This window comes from Grammomys surdaster, unplaced genomic scaffold (genome assembly GCF_004785775.1).
Source record: "Grammomys surdaster isolate TR1022 unplaced genomic scaffold, NIH_TR_1.0 126185, whole genome shotgun sequence".
Classification (NCBI taxonomy): Eukaryota; Metazoa; Chordata; class Mammalia; order Rodentia; family Muridae; genus Grammomys; species Grammomys surdaster.
This window is the reverse complement of record NW_021620991.1, coordinates 3129841-3145463: the sequence shown is the minus strand read 5'-3', so window position 1 is coordinate 3145463 and position 15623 is coordinate 3129841. Positions and strand designations below refer to the sequence as shown.

Below are 15623 nucleotides of genomic sequence, written 5' to 3'. Positions count from 1 at the left end.
TGGCACCACTATTTGTGGAATTTCAGCCTCTCTGGGTCATCCGTGTCGGTCGTGTCCCGTCCCCCCCCATCCCCACCCCCCATGAGTCTTGGTCAAGATCTGAATTATGCGATGCACCTCTCCCCCACCCCTCCCCCTCCCCTTTTCTCCTTACTACAATTTAATGTTGCTGTTGTTGGAGACAACATTTTGCCTCTGGAAGACATCCAGTGTTGGCAAACATTTATTGAGTAGATCTTTAGAAACGAAGATCCCAAGACTCCGTCAAGGCTCAAGTCTGGTTGGCTGGAAGCAGGCAGGGAAGCGGAGGATCTGCACAGAGGTTGAGGAGACAGGACTGGCCCTCATCCTTGGGCATCTCCAGCAGGGCTCTCCCTGCCCTCTTCTGGACATCTTGTTTCCCTTGACTTTGGGCTTACTGAGTGGGAAGAGGACATGTCATGGGTGTGGGCTAGTCAGTATTAGCTGTGTACTCCCCTGTCTAAGCCAGCCTCCACGTGTGTAAGGTGGGTGGTGCTGACACTGCCATCCAGTTGTTGGAACAGAAGAGCATCATACCCAACTCGGCCCAGGTTTCAGTAGACACTGGCTCATTTTCTTCCTGTTCTCTGTAGGGAGCCTGTGGTACCCCTTTCTTAGAGTCAAAGCGTGGAGTCTACCCGCTTTTCTTCCTGATGTTTATTCTTTCTACTGGCCCTGTGGTTTTCTTAGGGGAGTTGGCACAGTATGAGCCTGGCTCTGGAAACCCCAGTGTGTAGCTATTGCCACCTGAAGAGACTCTCACTGGCTAGAGGGTGTCAGAATGGCTCTGCAGGCCCTGACCTTCTCCCCGTTCCTCTGTCTTCCTGAAAACTGTCAGATTACTTTCCTAAAGCTAGCCTCCAAGGCCTGTTCCCTTATCTGACTGCTTCCTCCTGAGGCTGAACACCAAGGTCCAGCTTTCAAGGAATTTGAAGTCCAGTAATTAAAAGCCCCCTTTGGCTCATCTAATTAATATACTCAAAATTAAACACCTCATCCTAACACAGTTTCCCATTTTCCCTTTATAAACCACTATTTGCCTATAGGCCATGTCTGTCTTCTCTCTATCCAGAGCCAGTCCTTTGTCCCTGGGGTCAAATACCCCTCCTCCCTCTCCCTTGTTCCCTTCCCCTTCTCCCTCATTCTCTATCTCCTGTCTTTGTGTCTTGTTCCCCACTCCCTGTTCCTCTGGAGCAAATAAATCTCCTTTGTGCTGAGAACGTGGTCCTGAGGCTCCCGAGCTGGTACTGATCTCTTACACCACCTGTCCTCAGTAAACTGGTTAAAGAGACAGATAATTGTGAAAAGCAGAGAAAGGAGATTTATTCAGTGTGGCCACACTGGGAGGAGGAACACATGAACAGGTCCGTCTTAGGAGTACCAACATGATTCTCAGGCATAAACAGGTCAGAGGGGATCTGTAACTAAGCAGTCCTGGTCAGGGCACGGTCCATCCCTGACCCATCCTTGTCTCTGCTCCTCTCTCCTTCAAGGTGCTCTGAAAGGGCACTGTGTGAAGTCTCTTTCCAGAGGCAAGTTCCTCCTCCGTCTGTCACCAAGGCTTTTGACTCTCCCTCCCCACAGCCTGGGATTCCTGGGGAAATTTTACTTCTTTAGGGTTACAAAGTATCTCTTTAGACTATCTTCTCTGCCAGAGTGGTCGCATTTCTTCCAGTTACTGACAGACTCTCTCCAAGGACTAATGCTGACCCAGGGAGTTCAGGGTCTCCCAGGGGTGCATTGACTGTTCCTATAGAGGGCTAGGAGGTGGGGGGAGCGTGTGGGGATGGAGGCCCTCAGCTCCCCAGTATGAACCTGATAGGCAGTAGAGTCAGCGAGGGTCAGGCAGACCTTGGGAGGGCAGGCTGGTGCTTGAGCGCTTTTCTTTTCCGGGCAAGGAAGTTGGTCTGAGGATGGCCGGGGCTGTGTGAGGGTTTGTGTCAGGAGGGCCCTCCTCTCCAGTAATGCTCACCCTGGTCTCGAGTACCGGTTCTCGACCAGTCTGTGCCCATTTGATCCGGAGAGAGCAGCCAGGCTCCCCTGCACTGCGGCACAATTTGGTTATGTGATTTTCCTCAAGTTTTCCTGTGGAATGGCCGCCAAGGCCGTGGGAGGGACAGCCTGCTTCCGTCAGGAGCTGACTAGGGAGCAGTCACCACAAGACAGGCCTCCAGCACTGTGACCAGCAGAAACACAGGGCTGTGAATGCCCAAGGCTGGACCCAGGGCCCTCCGGGAGCCTCTCACCTCCAGTAGGAGGCAGCCCTGGAGTGGGAGCTGGCCACGCAACTCTGACATCTTCCCGTGTCTGCCATCACCAGATGCTGTCAGTGGTTCTTTTCCAGTTCTGACCGCCAGGCAGGCACCCAAAGTGTGTCTCACTGATGAAATCGAGGTGTGGGCAGGGTGCGCCCTCAGGGGCCCCAGCTGAGGATGTCATTTCTAGCTGGTGGAGGCACCTGTATCCCTTGGTAACCGGCTTTTCTTCCCTCTAGAGACCGTGGCCTGTGCTGTGGTCCTCTGCCCTTTCCAAGCCTTCTCACCTATCTCTCACAGGGATGTGTGCATGCACCAGGCTCTCTGGATGGTCCCGCACACCAGCCTCGATCCTGTGCAAAATCCTGTTTGACATGAAAAGTCACACATTCCCAGGCTCCCAGGATCGGAATGAGAATGTTAGAGACCGTTATTCAGCTTGCCAGGAAATCTGACTGAGAGAGGGGCAGGATAGTCTCCCTGAGCCTGCTTCTCCACCAGGGTTTCCCTGTGGTAGCCGAGTGTCTCCTGGGATTCTGGGCTAGTCTTGGGCAGGAGTGCCAGTCCAGGCCATGTCTCCCAGGGGAAACTTTGCCTGTAGTGCTGTGTGGGGAATCACTTGTTTCCCTTTGAACAACCGCTGAGTCAGCATTGACATCAGGTATGGGCAGTCCCTTTGGCTGGATTGGGGGTGACCCTCCTCATGCATAGAATTGGATCCGTTTATAAAGAACAGGGAAAGCAGGCCATCCTGGTAGCCTGTCATGTCCACATGGAGACGGGTAGCTTTGGATCACTGAGTTGCCTGGTTTGTAGGTGTGTTCCAGAAGAGCGCAGGACGAAGCCAGGGAACCTGAGGTGGGGCTGGGTGTGGGGAGACTGATAGTCTTGTTCTTTTCTTTCCTCACGCTCTTTGTGAGCATGGAGGGGTGACCCCAAGAGCGGCCTTTCACGTTTCGCCTTTAGATGTTCATGAGGATCCTGACAGACTTCAGTGTACGTGATTTCCGTCTGTCCATGTTCGAGACATCAGAACCCAGAAGCATTGAAACACTAGCTAATTTTAAAATGACTCCAGTAAGCCTGATTACGTGATAATACCTTTGAAATCGCTTTGTGCTTGTGGCAGTGTTTTCATGGACTTAGCAGAAGACTGTTCTGTGTGCTTCTGCGTCTCCTTCATCTGATGTCTTGCTTGGTTGAAAGCCTTCGTGGGAAATCCAGCCCCACTGGGTAAGAGGAGGGCCCAGTGGTGGGTGTTCTCAGACCCTCTCATCTCTAGCAAATGTTTTTGTTTTGAGACAGTGTCTCTTTATATAGCTCTAGTTAGCCTGGACTAGCCATAGACCAGACTGGCCTTGAACTTGCTCTAATCCTCCTGCCGTCTTCCAGCTGCTGGTGTGTGTGTGGCTGTGCTTGCCTCACATGTTGCAGAGCGTGTGCACACTAGGCAAGTGCCGTATGGATGTTTTCTCAGTTTTTTTTACAGTGGAGTCTGTCCACTGATTGGCTTCTTACACACCGGCTCTGCCTCTGGGTGTTGAACTGTTGCGGTCACTGGGTATTGGTCACTTGGAATGTTCTGGTGCGTTTCACAGGCTGTCCGTGAATTTACAGATATAAGCGTACACTCCTGTCCACCCTGTCCTGTGGCGTCCACCCTGTCCTGCTCACAGGGAAGGCCCTGAAGTAGGACTCAGTCAGGTTGGAAGTGGAGGATATATATGTTTCCAACTCAAATATGTGAAAACTCCTTAGTTTGGGGTGTGGCAGGAAGCGTCAAGACAACACTGCAGGAGAGAGGTGAGGGGGCAATGGAGAGATGGGAGAGGAAGAGAAGCCAAGTGATTTGTACGCTATGGAGAGAGGCGGGCCTGGAGACGCGAAGGCGGGAAATGGTGAATCACACTTTCCATCAATAAGCCAGTAACAAACGCAAGTGCTGGTGTGCCGTGCGTTCTTTCCCTGTGAAAACCCAACCAGCATGGAGTCACTGCAACCCCCACAGCTGCATCCTAGCCTAGAAGGGAGAACAGGGCCTTCAGAGTGGGGACCACAGATGATGGGTGTGTCCCGTCGGGCTTGCTTCTCATCACTGGGCTGTCTGCTCACCGTCATCTGCGGTGGACATCCAACCACGAGAATGGGTGGCACTCTGTCAGATTACGGCTTTCCTGTGCTGTGTCTGACTTTGGCCAGAGGTTTATTTCCTTTGGAACCTACCTTTCAAGAGAAGATGTCACTGCTGATGCGGGACATGCTGGGGCCACTACGGTGAGCAAGTATGCGGTGGCGAGACAGGAGGGAAAGAAGCAGACTGGTTTGTGTGTTAAGAGGAGAGGCAGAGCTGGAGATTCTTTTCGTGCTGCCACCTGAGGCCATGGTGAAGGCCCACCCAGTCTGTGCTGCCACTGAGGACCTCGTCTGGGTCCATAGCCCTGCAGCAGCAGGGGTCCGTGTCTGTGGCCCATCTACCACCATTTGGACAGCCCTACTCTGGGCTGTCGCCTGGGGCCCTATAGATGTCCCAGAATAGAGCAGAGCTGGCCCTACCCTTCACTGGCTGTGGCACTTGGGAGAGCAGCCCACACCTCACAGTAGAGCTGGCCCTGATGGAGTGGGTTCCACTGAGCCACCCAGAGCATGGGAGAGCCGGCCCCACCCCTCACCTTCAAAGTGCAGGAGAGCTGGTGCACATGAACAGGCAGGTCCTACAGAACTAAAGCCACAGGGTCTCAGTGACACAGGAGATCTGAGAAGAGTCCCGTGAGGATCTTGTGGCAGAAGCCAGAGGTCTCCAACTGGACCCGTGACTCACTGCAGTGTGCAAGGGAAGCCGTTCGTACAAAAGGATATACCATGGGACACAATGCACGCAGCTTCTGTGGAGCCTACAAGGGCGGAGGGCAGATATGGAGGGATGGGGAGATAAGTGGGATTTGGGGTACATGACATGAAATTCACAAAGTAGCAATAAAAAGGTAAAGAAAAGAAAGAAAACTCTTTAGTTTTACTTTTTCCTCAAAGCGACTGGGTCACTTTGTTGTGTTTGAGAAGGCGTCAGCTGAAGCCAGGGCTGTCTCAGACATTCCTTCACTGCATGGAAAAGCAGGCTAGGCTGGGCAGGCCGTGGCTGTAGGAGGCTTTCCGCTGGGATGCCCGGTGGCCCGTGGCTTGCAGTGGACGTGGAAGTGCTCATCACGGTCTCGTCACGTGTACCTAGCAGTCCAGATGTGGTGAAATGGATAGCGTCCTTGCCTCTGACAAAGACATACCCTGGTGCAGCTGCTGTTTCCACTGTGGTGACAGACTAGACAGGGACCCACAGAGCTTTCAAGGCTGCTCGCTGTGGACTGTGCCCCACCAGCGCAGACGTCTCCAGTGTGGAAACGTGGCGAGCAGTGGAGGTGTTAGGGCTCGGCCACCGTGTTAGGTATGGGCACCATGTTAGAGACCAGCCACTGTGTTAGGTATGGGCCACTGTGTTAGGGGATGGCCACTGTGTTAGGGATGGACACTGTGTTAGGGCTCAGACACTGTGTTAGGGGACGACCACTGTGTTAGGGACCGGACATTGTGTCAGGGACTGGACACTGTGTTAGGGCTCGGATACTGTGTTAGGGACCGGGATTGTGTTAGGGGACGGCCACTGTGTTAGGGGACGGCCACTGTGTTAGGGATCGGCCACTCTTAGAGGCTACACCCACAGCTCTTTTCCCCACTTAGCATCCTGGCTCCTAGAATTGGCCTCTTATCAACATCTGTCAGCTGAAGCTGCAGCTCAGGATGATGGTGACCCTGTCTGGCTGGACAGGGTTGAGTGACATTTGATGGGCAAGGTCATAGAAAGCTGGGACTGTTGGCTCTTGGCCACAAGAGACCTTGCCACGCAGCCCGGCCCTCCTGGGCGACTGGCCACAGGGCTCCAGCAGTAATATCTGGAGTCATAGGCCTGGTTCCTGCCACATCTTTGCTTTGTTTCTGTGTGTGCCTCAAGGTAACTGCTCCCAGGTTGCCTTGGGCAGTGCCTGCTCCTAAGCCCACATTTCCCTCTGTGTAGACCAGCAGAAGCTGATATTAGATTCTCATTGGCTCCTATGAGCTCATACCCTGAGTGTTTTGGGCATTAGGTTTCACCTACCACCCACCCCTGGCTTTGCACAGCTGTTCGAAGGAGTCCCACACATCTCCATTCTTAAACCAGCCTCGGACCCCAGGGTGATTGTGTCTGACTGGCCTTCTCCCTGGCAGCATCGCCTCGGGTCATCGAGTCACAACGCAGCAGCCGCACCGGGGCTCGCAGGACTGGGTTGCCAAGCGTGGGTGGGTTTCTGGGGTTGGGGGCTCCCCCCGGGAAACTTTCAGAGACAGGTGAGCACTGAGCTGACAGCCCTTGCTTTCATTTCACCACAGATGGTGCAGGGAGCCCTGGAGGCCCACGTGAGGTTGGATGGGCAGCATGGATGACTGGCACAGAGTCTTCACCCAGAACACACTGGTCCCTCCCCACCCACAGAGAGCACGGCAGCTTGGGAAGGAGTCCACAGCGCTCCAGTGTGTCCTGAAGTGGCTCGACGGGCCACTCGTTAAGCAGGTAATGGGATTTCTGTCGATTGTCAGATGCTGTTGTCGGAGAAGCGGCGTCTAACATTGATTTCTGCTTATCTCCTCGACTCTCGTTGCCGTACCCGTCAGTTACCTTAGGCTTGGCAGTACTCGCGTGACAGAGAGCCTGGGATTCAGCCACTTGGTCAGCACCTGGGCCTTGGGTCAGCATTTCTACCCACAGTGCCAGAATGTGGACTCATAGGTGGTATGGCTTCTGGGTTGTTCTGAGGCCCTCCTTCAGTCTGCAGTCGGGAGAGCACTGCTCTGGGTATCTTGGCAGCGTTGTCAGCTGACGATGGGAAGCCCCTGTGCTTGGACGTCCCCAGCCGTATGAACCCCAAGGCCTCTGCCTACATCTCTGCACCCAGGAAGCCTGCATGAGCTAGTGTACCTGTGCGCCACTCAGAGAGCATTCGTGTGGACGGTGTCCTTCTGAAGCCCACTGGCCTGCAGGGATGTCGAAAAGGAGCCAGCCCTGCCAGTGAACGTCTGGCGTTTCTTACAGATGTTGGTTGGCAGGCCTGTTGTCTGCCACCGATGTTGTAGGATTCACGCACATTCAGCTGCTAGCTGTTGACAGTGTGCAGTTGACAGCCCTCTGATGCAGTGCCTTCTGGTGTTCGTTACAGGCTTAGGTACCAAGGTGTCTGCTGTACCTCAGCTGTTCCTCTTAGCTGTCCATGCTGAAGACTCACCTTCAGCCCTGGGAGGGGGCTGCAGGGTCACCCCCATTTCACAGAAGCTGACAGAACCTGCAAATGGCATGCCAGCTGCTCGGGGCCACTTATTTCCCTGGGCTGCTGCTTACCTGGGCTGGCTCTGGCCGCCCTGTCTGGGGGCTCACTGGCAGCCTTCTCTCTCCTAGAGAACTCATGAGGACAGGTCCCCTCCTCACTTTTTTTTTTGTAGTTTAATTTACAGAGTTTGAAATTTTCAGGGAACACAAAGACCAAGTATCAACAGTGTCCTGTCTCAGACTCCACCAGGATGGTCTTCCTCTTGTACAACCCTGCAGAACTTCTAAGTAATACAATAAACATACCTACATGTATTTTATTATTTATGTATTGTTCTTAAGGATTTATTCTTTATGTATGAGTGTCTCTGTGAGTTTATGTGAATCGTCTGTGTTCAGTTCCCGTGGAGGCAAGCAGAGGGGTGAGCTCTCCTGGATGTGGAGTGATGGGAAAGACAGCTGTGGGTGCTGGGCCTCTGTAAGAGCAGCAAGTGCCCTCAACCACCTGGCTCATTTCATTCCTCTAAATGTAAATGATTACACACACACACACACACACACACACACACACTCACACTCACACATTCACATAACCATGCACACGCATACACATATAAACACACACACACACACACACAAACATATTTGTTCTGTACCTTGCTTAAAAATGATTTTAGGAACATGTCTTAAAGATTGTCCATATTACATAAGGGAATTTTTTGCTTTTTTATTTTGAGACAGTTTTACTGTGTAGCCCAGGCTGGCCTGTTCCTTACTCTGTAGACCAGGCTGGCCATGAACACACAGAGACCTGCCTGCCTCTGCCTCCCGAGTGTTGGGATTAAAGGTGTGTGCCACTGTGCCCGGTTCCCATTCTTTTTTGAGACAAGGCATTTACTATGTAGCCTAGGCTAGCCTCAGACTTAAGATCCCCTTGCCTCAACCCCTTGAGTAGTTAGTTTGAAGGATTAGATTTACGCCATCATGCCTGACTGCATTTACATTGTTCTTAACATATATGTATAGAACAATTCCCGTGGATGGAATTCCTGATTCAAGGTCAGGTCAAAAGTTAACATTTAAGGTAACATCACGCGTTGTTGATAGTACCGGATTTAGACGTAAGGACGCGGGTAAGTTGGAAGCCAGCGGGAGAAGGTAAACTATGTCTGCACAGGGAAGCGTGTGCTAGCAGGTTAGAGTCTGAGAGTTGTTCAGGGAAGATGAGGGGCAGCTTACACACATGATTGCAAGGGACACTGCTGTTCCCATGGCTGAGTACAGCTGTGTCAGTGTCCCAGCCACCCCCTAGGCCAGAAGGTCACTGAATCGGACCCACAGTTAAGACTTGGACCCCAAAGGGACATGGGCAGATGTGTGGGTGGGGAGAGGGAAAGGGAGGGGAAGGGGAAGGGGAGAGAGGGGGGGGAGGAAGGGCCTGGGCTCCAAGCCCCTCCTGCACACTGCACTTGGATGTTGATCTCTCACCCCCAGCATGGCGTGTCTGGGAAAATCACGGTGGGCGTGTTTCCTGACTGCTGCTCTGTAAACCTAGAAAATGTTCCAATAGCTGGAAACCCGTCCAATACCCTGTGGGTCAAAGAGGAATTTACAGGGAAATCAGAAATAACTCGGACTGAATAATGGTGCTACCGATGTCCGTCAGGGATGGGTGACTGTGCACAGCTCTCTCAGAGAAGAGTTCTCCCTCCTTCGGGATCGCAGGAAAAGCAGGCAGGCCAAGGAACGGGAGATGTCCTCCTGCAGCAGAGGACCTGCGGGTGTGAGGCCTGCTGGGACCCCGAGGATGGAGCGGGGGAGCTGAGGTCCATTCTAGCTGGGACAGAGGCCTGGACAGTCCCTGGGAGATGCAAGGCAGGGTCGAGGGAGAGGGTTGGGCGTGGCCGGGGAGGCCTGCAGTGTGCGGGCAGTGGCCAGACAGATGTGGGGAGGGTGGAGCTACGGGGAAGGGCAGCGAGGGAGGCCGCTGCCCCACTGTCCTCACGCTCACAGTGACACCACTTCTCCCATTTGCTCCACGCAGGAAATGTCCAGTTATCTGCTAATCATTGGCTAGGGACGTGGTATTCACAGCTGGATCTGGGGAAGGCTGGAACCGCCGTGCCGCTGGCCTGTCCTTCCTGCTTCTTCCCTGGCGTGTTCTGCTCATGGTCACCTCCATGTAGCCCCTCCCTCCACTGGCACAGATCCTGAATTGTCCCCTTCCCACCGGCTACTGACTTGCCCTGTGGCTTTTCCTGCCTGGGTGGAATCACTGCTCTACCCCTTACCGTGACAGTGACAGTTCTTCAGATCCCAAATCGGATCACCATCTCAGCTGGAGTGAGTGGGTGCTTGCCTTTCTTTCCCCGGCTGCTCTTTCTGATGGGCCACGAGCATAGCCTGTCCTGGGGCTCCACGAGACCCGCCAGCTGTGCTCCTGTGCACCTTTGCTCCCGATCCTGCCTCTGCCCCCTGCTCAGCCTGCTGCAGTCCCTCAGGCTCCGTGGAGTAGACCGCTTCTAGGATTTTGCCGCAGATAGGAGATGATGTCCATGGAAAAGGCTTCTTAGCAGCTGCTGAGAGTGGGCAGGCCTTGACATGGAGGTCCATGCTGGGCCCCAGGGAGGCCCAGAGTCACAGGGAAGGGTTGTCCCATGTTTTTTTGTAGGAAGCAATGGGCTGGGCAGGCTGAGCAGCTGAGGACTAGTCAGCTTGTGTAACTGTAGCGATCCCAGTGGTAGAGAGATTGTCTAGTTGTCTGGGTCTTGGTCCTGGGACAGGGAGGTTCTGTGTGAGACCAGAGAAGAGCATTCAGGGAAGGTCAGAGTCCTGTTCTGTTTGGTTTGCCCATCAGAGACAATCTCACAGGCGGGGCAGTGACCAACCCTGAGAATCTGCCTGTGTGTGAGGGCTTGGGACATCTCTTGTCAGGGCGTCTCCAGATGCTAGAGGTTCAGTGATACACAAAATGAGAACATAGGAATTACAGAAAAATAGAACACTCCTCTCTAGTCCTGAGAAGCATAGCCGTCCTGCCCCAGGGTCTGATGTCATGTTGCACCCTCTACCTGGCTCTCCCCATCCCTAGGTCCCCGTGTCCTCATGGTCTGTATTCCTCTTAGTTCTCAGCCAGGACGCTGTTTTCTGGGAGTCCCTTTCCTGATTGGCCTTTTTTTCTTCCCTGAAACCCTTATTTGCTTTTTTTCTTTGTTCTTGTGTCATTGGGCCTAGAAATGTGCCTGGCACAGACTAGAAGCAGAAGAGACATCAAGGGAAGGTTTGTTGAATGAATGTAGGAGAGAAAGGCACTGGACCCTCCCCTAAGAACTGGGCGTTACAACAGGGGTTGTGGGAAAGGCTTTGTTTCCGGGGCTGTAGGCACGGTCTCTCCTACATCAGATAACTGATTTTCTTGTGCTAATACCCCAGAATAATTCTGATTGGCTGACTTAATTCCTGCTCAGGACGGACTTATGGACTTAAGGCGCACAAGATGAAGAAAGCCATCCCAATAGGTGTAAGCCAGAGCAGGTTCATTAAGCAACAACAGATGCAGCAGCAGCTTCACACGTGGTTTGATCCAGGGTCTCGGGTGAGATAGCCTCGGCTCAGACCCTCATTCTCTTGGTTCCATCTGCTAACGGGATGGCTGTCAGTCAGCCCCAGGCCTGTGTCTGGCAAACACAACCTGGCTTCTGGTGGCCTAATGCCTTTGGCTGTGTGTTAAGGTTATGTCATCTGAGGGGATCTCAGCGTTCTGATTGGCTGCGTGTTAAGGTTATGTCATCTGAGGGGATCTCAGCGTTCTGATTGGCTGCGTGTTAAGGTTATGATGTCATCTGAGGGCATCTCAGCACTCTGATTGGCTGCATGTTAAGGTTATGATGTCATCGGAGGGCATCTCAGCGTTCTGATTGGCTGTGTGTTAAGGTTATGATACCATCTGAGGGCATTTCAGCGTTCTGATTGGCTGTGTGATAAGGTTATGTCATCTGAGGGCATTTCAGCGTTCTGATTGGCTGCGTCTTAAGGTTATGTCATCTGAGGGCATTTCTGATTGGCCAGGGGCAGGCTGCACATCATGATTTAATCTCCTCCCAGACCAGCTGCCGTGGAGAGATGCTGCTGTCACAAGGAAATTGAGTTGCCTGTAACTGAATGTGGGGTAGATTCTGAGGGCTCAGGGTCTTCCAGAGGGTCCCCGTAGTGGCTCTGGGGTGGCTCTTCAAGGGCTCCTTCTCTGGTGTCTCCTAGGGAATCCTAGACATGCTGTCGGAGCTCGAATGCCATCTGCGAGTGTCTCTCTTCGATGTCACCTACAAACATTTCTTTGGGAGGACGTGGAAAACCACTGTGAAGCCCACCAATCAACTCTCTAAGCAGCCGCCCAGGATCCTCTTCAACGAGGTAGGTGGGCTCGGTCAGCCCAGCTCAGGCAGCGGGGTCTCAGCACACACATCCCAGGCACTGCCTGGACCAGCAGCAGGTCTGCTGCAGCAAAGTGGCGGGACACTCCGTTTCCAGAGTCTCTTAACGTGGAAGCCAGATACCCAGCCAGGTGAACGAGCTCGACATGGTTTGCAGGGATGTGGGACTTAGGCCCTCTGCCCTCAGGGAACCTCTGGGGTCTTGGAGTAGTGAAATTACTGATGTCATCTGACGGTGTGTTGGCTTTATTCTCCTGGGGGATAATGGCAGAAGAGGCACTTTTCAATTCACAGACCTTGGCTCTGCTGACTGTGGTCCAGGGTTAGAGGCAGAGCGTCACAGCAGGGGTTATGGCAACACCTCTCCTCTCACGGAGAATAGGAAGCAGAGAGAGAGAGAGAGAGAGAGAGAGAGAGAGAGAGAGAGAGAGAGATCACCTATCCTTGTGGGCTTACTCTCCCTGGCTTTTTCCGTCTGGACTTTTTAGTCTGTGGGACAGCATCACCTGCATTCCAGATGGGTCATCTCACTGTAGCGAGTCCCATTCAGACGCATCCAGGGCTGGGCCTCACGAGTCTACACGTTTCTCACTCTATGAAGATGACGGTCAAGAGCGACTGTCACAGTCGGTGAAACTAAGACTCAGCAAAATGGCTGCCTACGTGGAAGGCAGCAGAGCGTGGACTCAGACCGATGCTTCTGCCCTCAGGCTTGGCAGCATCATGCCACTGGTTGGGCGTGGCTCGTGAGAGGCCAGGGCTGAGAGGATGAGAAGGAACCGGGCACCAGGATGAACAGCAAGTGCATGAACATGAGGGGGAGGGGAGCCAGGGGCTGCTGTGGTGGTGGCAAGCTGGGTGGACAGCCATGTCCTGCAAGCCTTCTCAGTGACACTGGGCTCTTTGAGTTGAAGAGGCCACGGTCGCCTTCCTCATGCTGCCTACTGTTTCATATGTGACCTTCAGGACCCTGAGGAGGACTCTGCCTGGGTTTGACTCTGCAGGTGACAGATGCTGGTGACTCTGAGCTGTTTCCTCTCTAGCAGGTGAAGTGACCAAGGCCAAGAAACCCCGGTTTTGTGACAATTTGGTGGCTTGGTTGCCTGTGGAGGGGACTGTGGTGGAACCCTGGTTTTGTGACAGTTTGGTACCTTCGCCGATGGTGGAGGTGACCATGGCAGTTTTGAGTTGCTATTCTGGTCACCTACACCCCAGGGCTCCCTTTCTGCCATGGCTGCTTCCGTCATAGCCGGACTGGCCATGAACATGGTGCCCTCTGACCTTGACTGTCACCCAGCCCTGTGGTTTTGTGCGCCTTGGCCTGGCTCATCTTGAGGCTGCCCAGAATAACACAGGCAGTTGAGGGAGAGAATGGCCCCTGGGGTCAGATTAAAGTCTTGGCAAAATCTGTGTTGTGTCATGAGAACTGAAGTGCCGATCCATGACTGGCATGACGTTACCCAGTGCTTGGAAACGTCTTCCAGGCCAGCACTGAGAGCGATGGCAGGAGTCCATGTTGTAAATCTTGTCATGGCTCCACACGACCCCAGGAGGCATGACTCCTCGAGGGTCGGCTCAACACAGGCAGTGCGTGGCCTTGTGCCTCCTCTGTCACTGCAAAGGAGCTTTCCACCTGTCTCTCGGTGGGAGATGGTGCTTCCCCGTGGCAACAGCCCCGTGGGCACGGATGGGCTGTTTTGATTTTCTCTTTCTCCCATGTGCAGAGGCCCAGGGAAACCTTGTGTTGTGACAAGTGTCTGTGCCGACTGGTGCTGGCGGCCATGATGACACGCCTTCCCTGGGGAGGGCGGCTGAGGTCTAGGCGTGGCTTCGGAGCACGTGTTCATCTCTGAGTTTTTAAATGCGGGTGCAGGGAGAGGGGAGCCCCTCCCCTTGGCCACAAGGATGCCCAGCCCTCGGCCTTGAGGTGTTTGTGGCGCACCTGTGCCTATCTGTGTTCTGGGCCAGCAACCTTCACTGGAGGCAGCACAGAGACACTTGTTCTCTGGAGTGCCTGATACACCCCCTCTTCCCTCCTGGTCCCCTTACTTAGCTCTGTATTTAGAGATGGGTTGGATGAGCCCTACTGTGCACGTGTCCCACTGCCCACTGTCGATCCTGACTCAGACCTGCACGGTCTGTTCAGAATCGGGGGACTTCCATCAGTAATCCTGGGGGTGAGAGAGGGGTGGCCCCTGTAGAATACCCAGTGGTTGTGAGAGAGAGACAGCTCTCAGGGCCAATACTGCTTCTGTCCTTGACTCAGGTGTGATGTTGTGTCACAGTGGGCTCCAGTTGTCCCAGAAACTCAAGAGTTGCTTAGATTTCACTGCCCCCTGGTGGCCAGGCACCGTCCTGTGCCCGGACACACCTTTGCCCAGGAAAACCAAGGCTCTGGCTTGTTCCTGGGCTGGGGTGACCCGTGCTGGTGGGAGCCACACCAGGTCAGCCAGCTCAGCCAGGCAGCAGCTTCTGCCGGCTGTGCAGCTGTGAGTGTTGGGAGGAAGAGGGCGTGGTTCTGGAGTGGAGAGTGTGCTGCCCCACTGTGTGGCCTGAGCCTTGGCTTGCTCTCTCAGCTCTCTGCTATGCCCGCTGCAAGCAGCAGAGGCCAGTGGTGGCCCAACCATGAAGCTGGCCTGGCAGTCGGCAGCGCCTCTTCGTGCCAGCCAGCTTCCTGCTGTCTCCTGACACCAGCTCAGACACACAGATTGTGGTTCAGTTAAGCGAAGGGAAGTTCCCTTTGCCCTTCGTGGTGTGTATCTCCACGTGTTGTACGAGGTGGACATGCTCTGGGTTGGTAGTTAGTAGCGTGTGCCACGGTTGTGATCGCCGGCTGACTAGTTGCTCAGTCACACACACGCGTGACTGAGATGCAGCTTGCCTTTCAGAGGAGACTCAGTGGTGTGAGGTGCTTTCCCAGGATCCCCATCAGCAGTGGCTTGGGCAGATCTGCTGTGAGGTTGGGAGCTCCCAGTAGCAGGGCTGCACTCGGGTCGACTGTGGCTGTGTGGTCTCTGTGTGGGTAGTAGATGGACCAGGCATGCTCTGATGTGTCGGGCAGACTCTGTATGTGACTGGCCTGTGGTGAAGTGGTGGGGTGAGCCCATGATGCCACCTGAGAACCGCAGTCAGGAGACAGGAGAGTCATGCCTCGGTAAACAGTGACTCTGCAGGTCTCTGGTCCTGGTCCCCTCCATTCTGCTCTCCTAGATCTTCCCTGCTGGAGAGGACTCGTCTTTCTTTTTAAATATCTTCAAAGGGTAATCCTGGCGGCCACAGTGCGGCACACTTGTGCTCCACCTTTCTTCTAAGGTGGACACGGCTCTCCTCAGCACGTTCTCTTGGCTGACAGCGGCTCTCCACAGGCAGCCCCACCCAGAGCAGAGACCCTTGGCCCAGGTGCTGAGACAGTGGCAGGGTGACTCCCGCCCTTCACAGAGCCAGTTCCAGAGCCAGTGTAGTGAGCATGGACGGCTCCCACTCCTCAGAGGAACGAGAGCCACTGTACATGGAAGCGTGCTGCCCCGAGAGAGAGAGAGAGAGAGAGAGAGAGAGAGAGAGAGAGAGAGAGAG

General features: G+C 54.0%; 1 protein-coding gene across 1 annotated transcript in view; it reads left to right on the top strand.

Annotated features, from left to right (window-relative positions):
* Nphp4 (nephrocystin 4) overlaps positions 1–15623 on the top strand; it is an 85887-nt gene that overhangs the window by 1037 nt on the left and 69227 nt on the right. The window contains exons 2-3 of the mRNA XM_028757866.1: positions 6690–6870; positions 11878–12030. Of these exons, the coding sequence (XP_028613699.1) occupies positions 6727–6870; positions 11878–12030 (297 nt within the window). The 5' untranslated portion in view covers positions 6690–6726. The remainder of the gene's footprint in view (positions 1–6689; positions 6871–11877; positions 12031–15623) is intronic.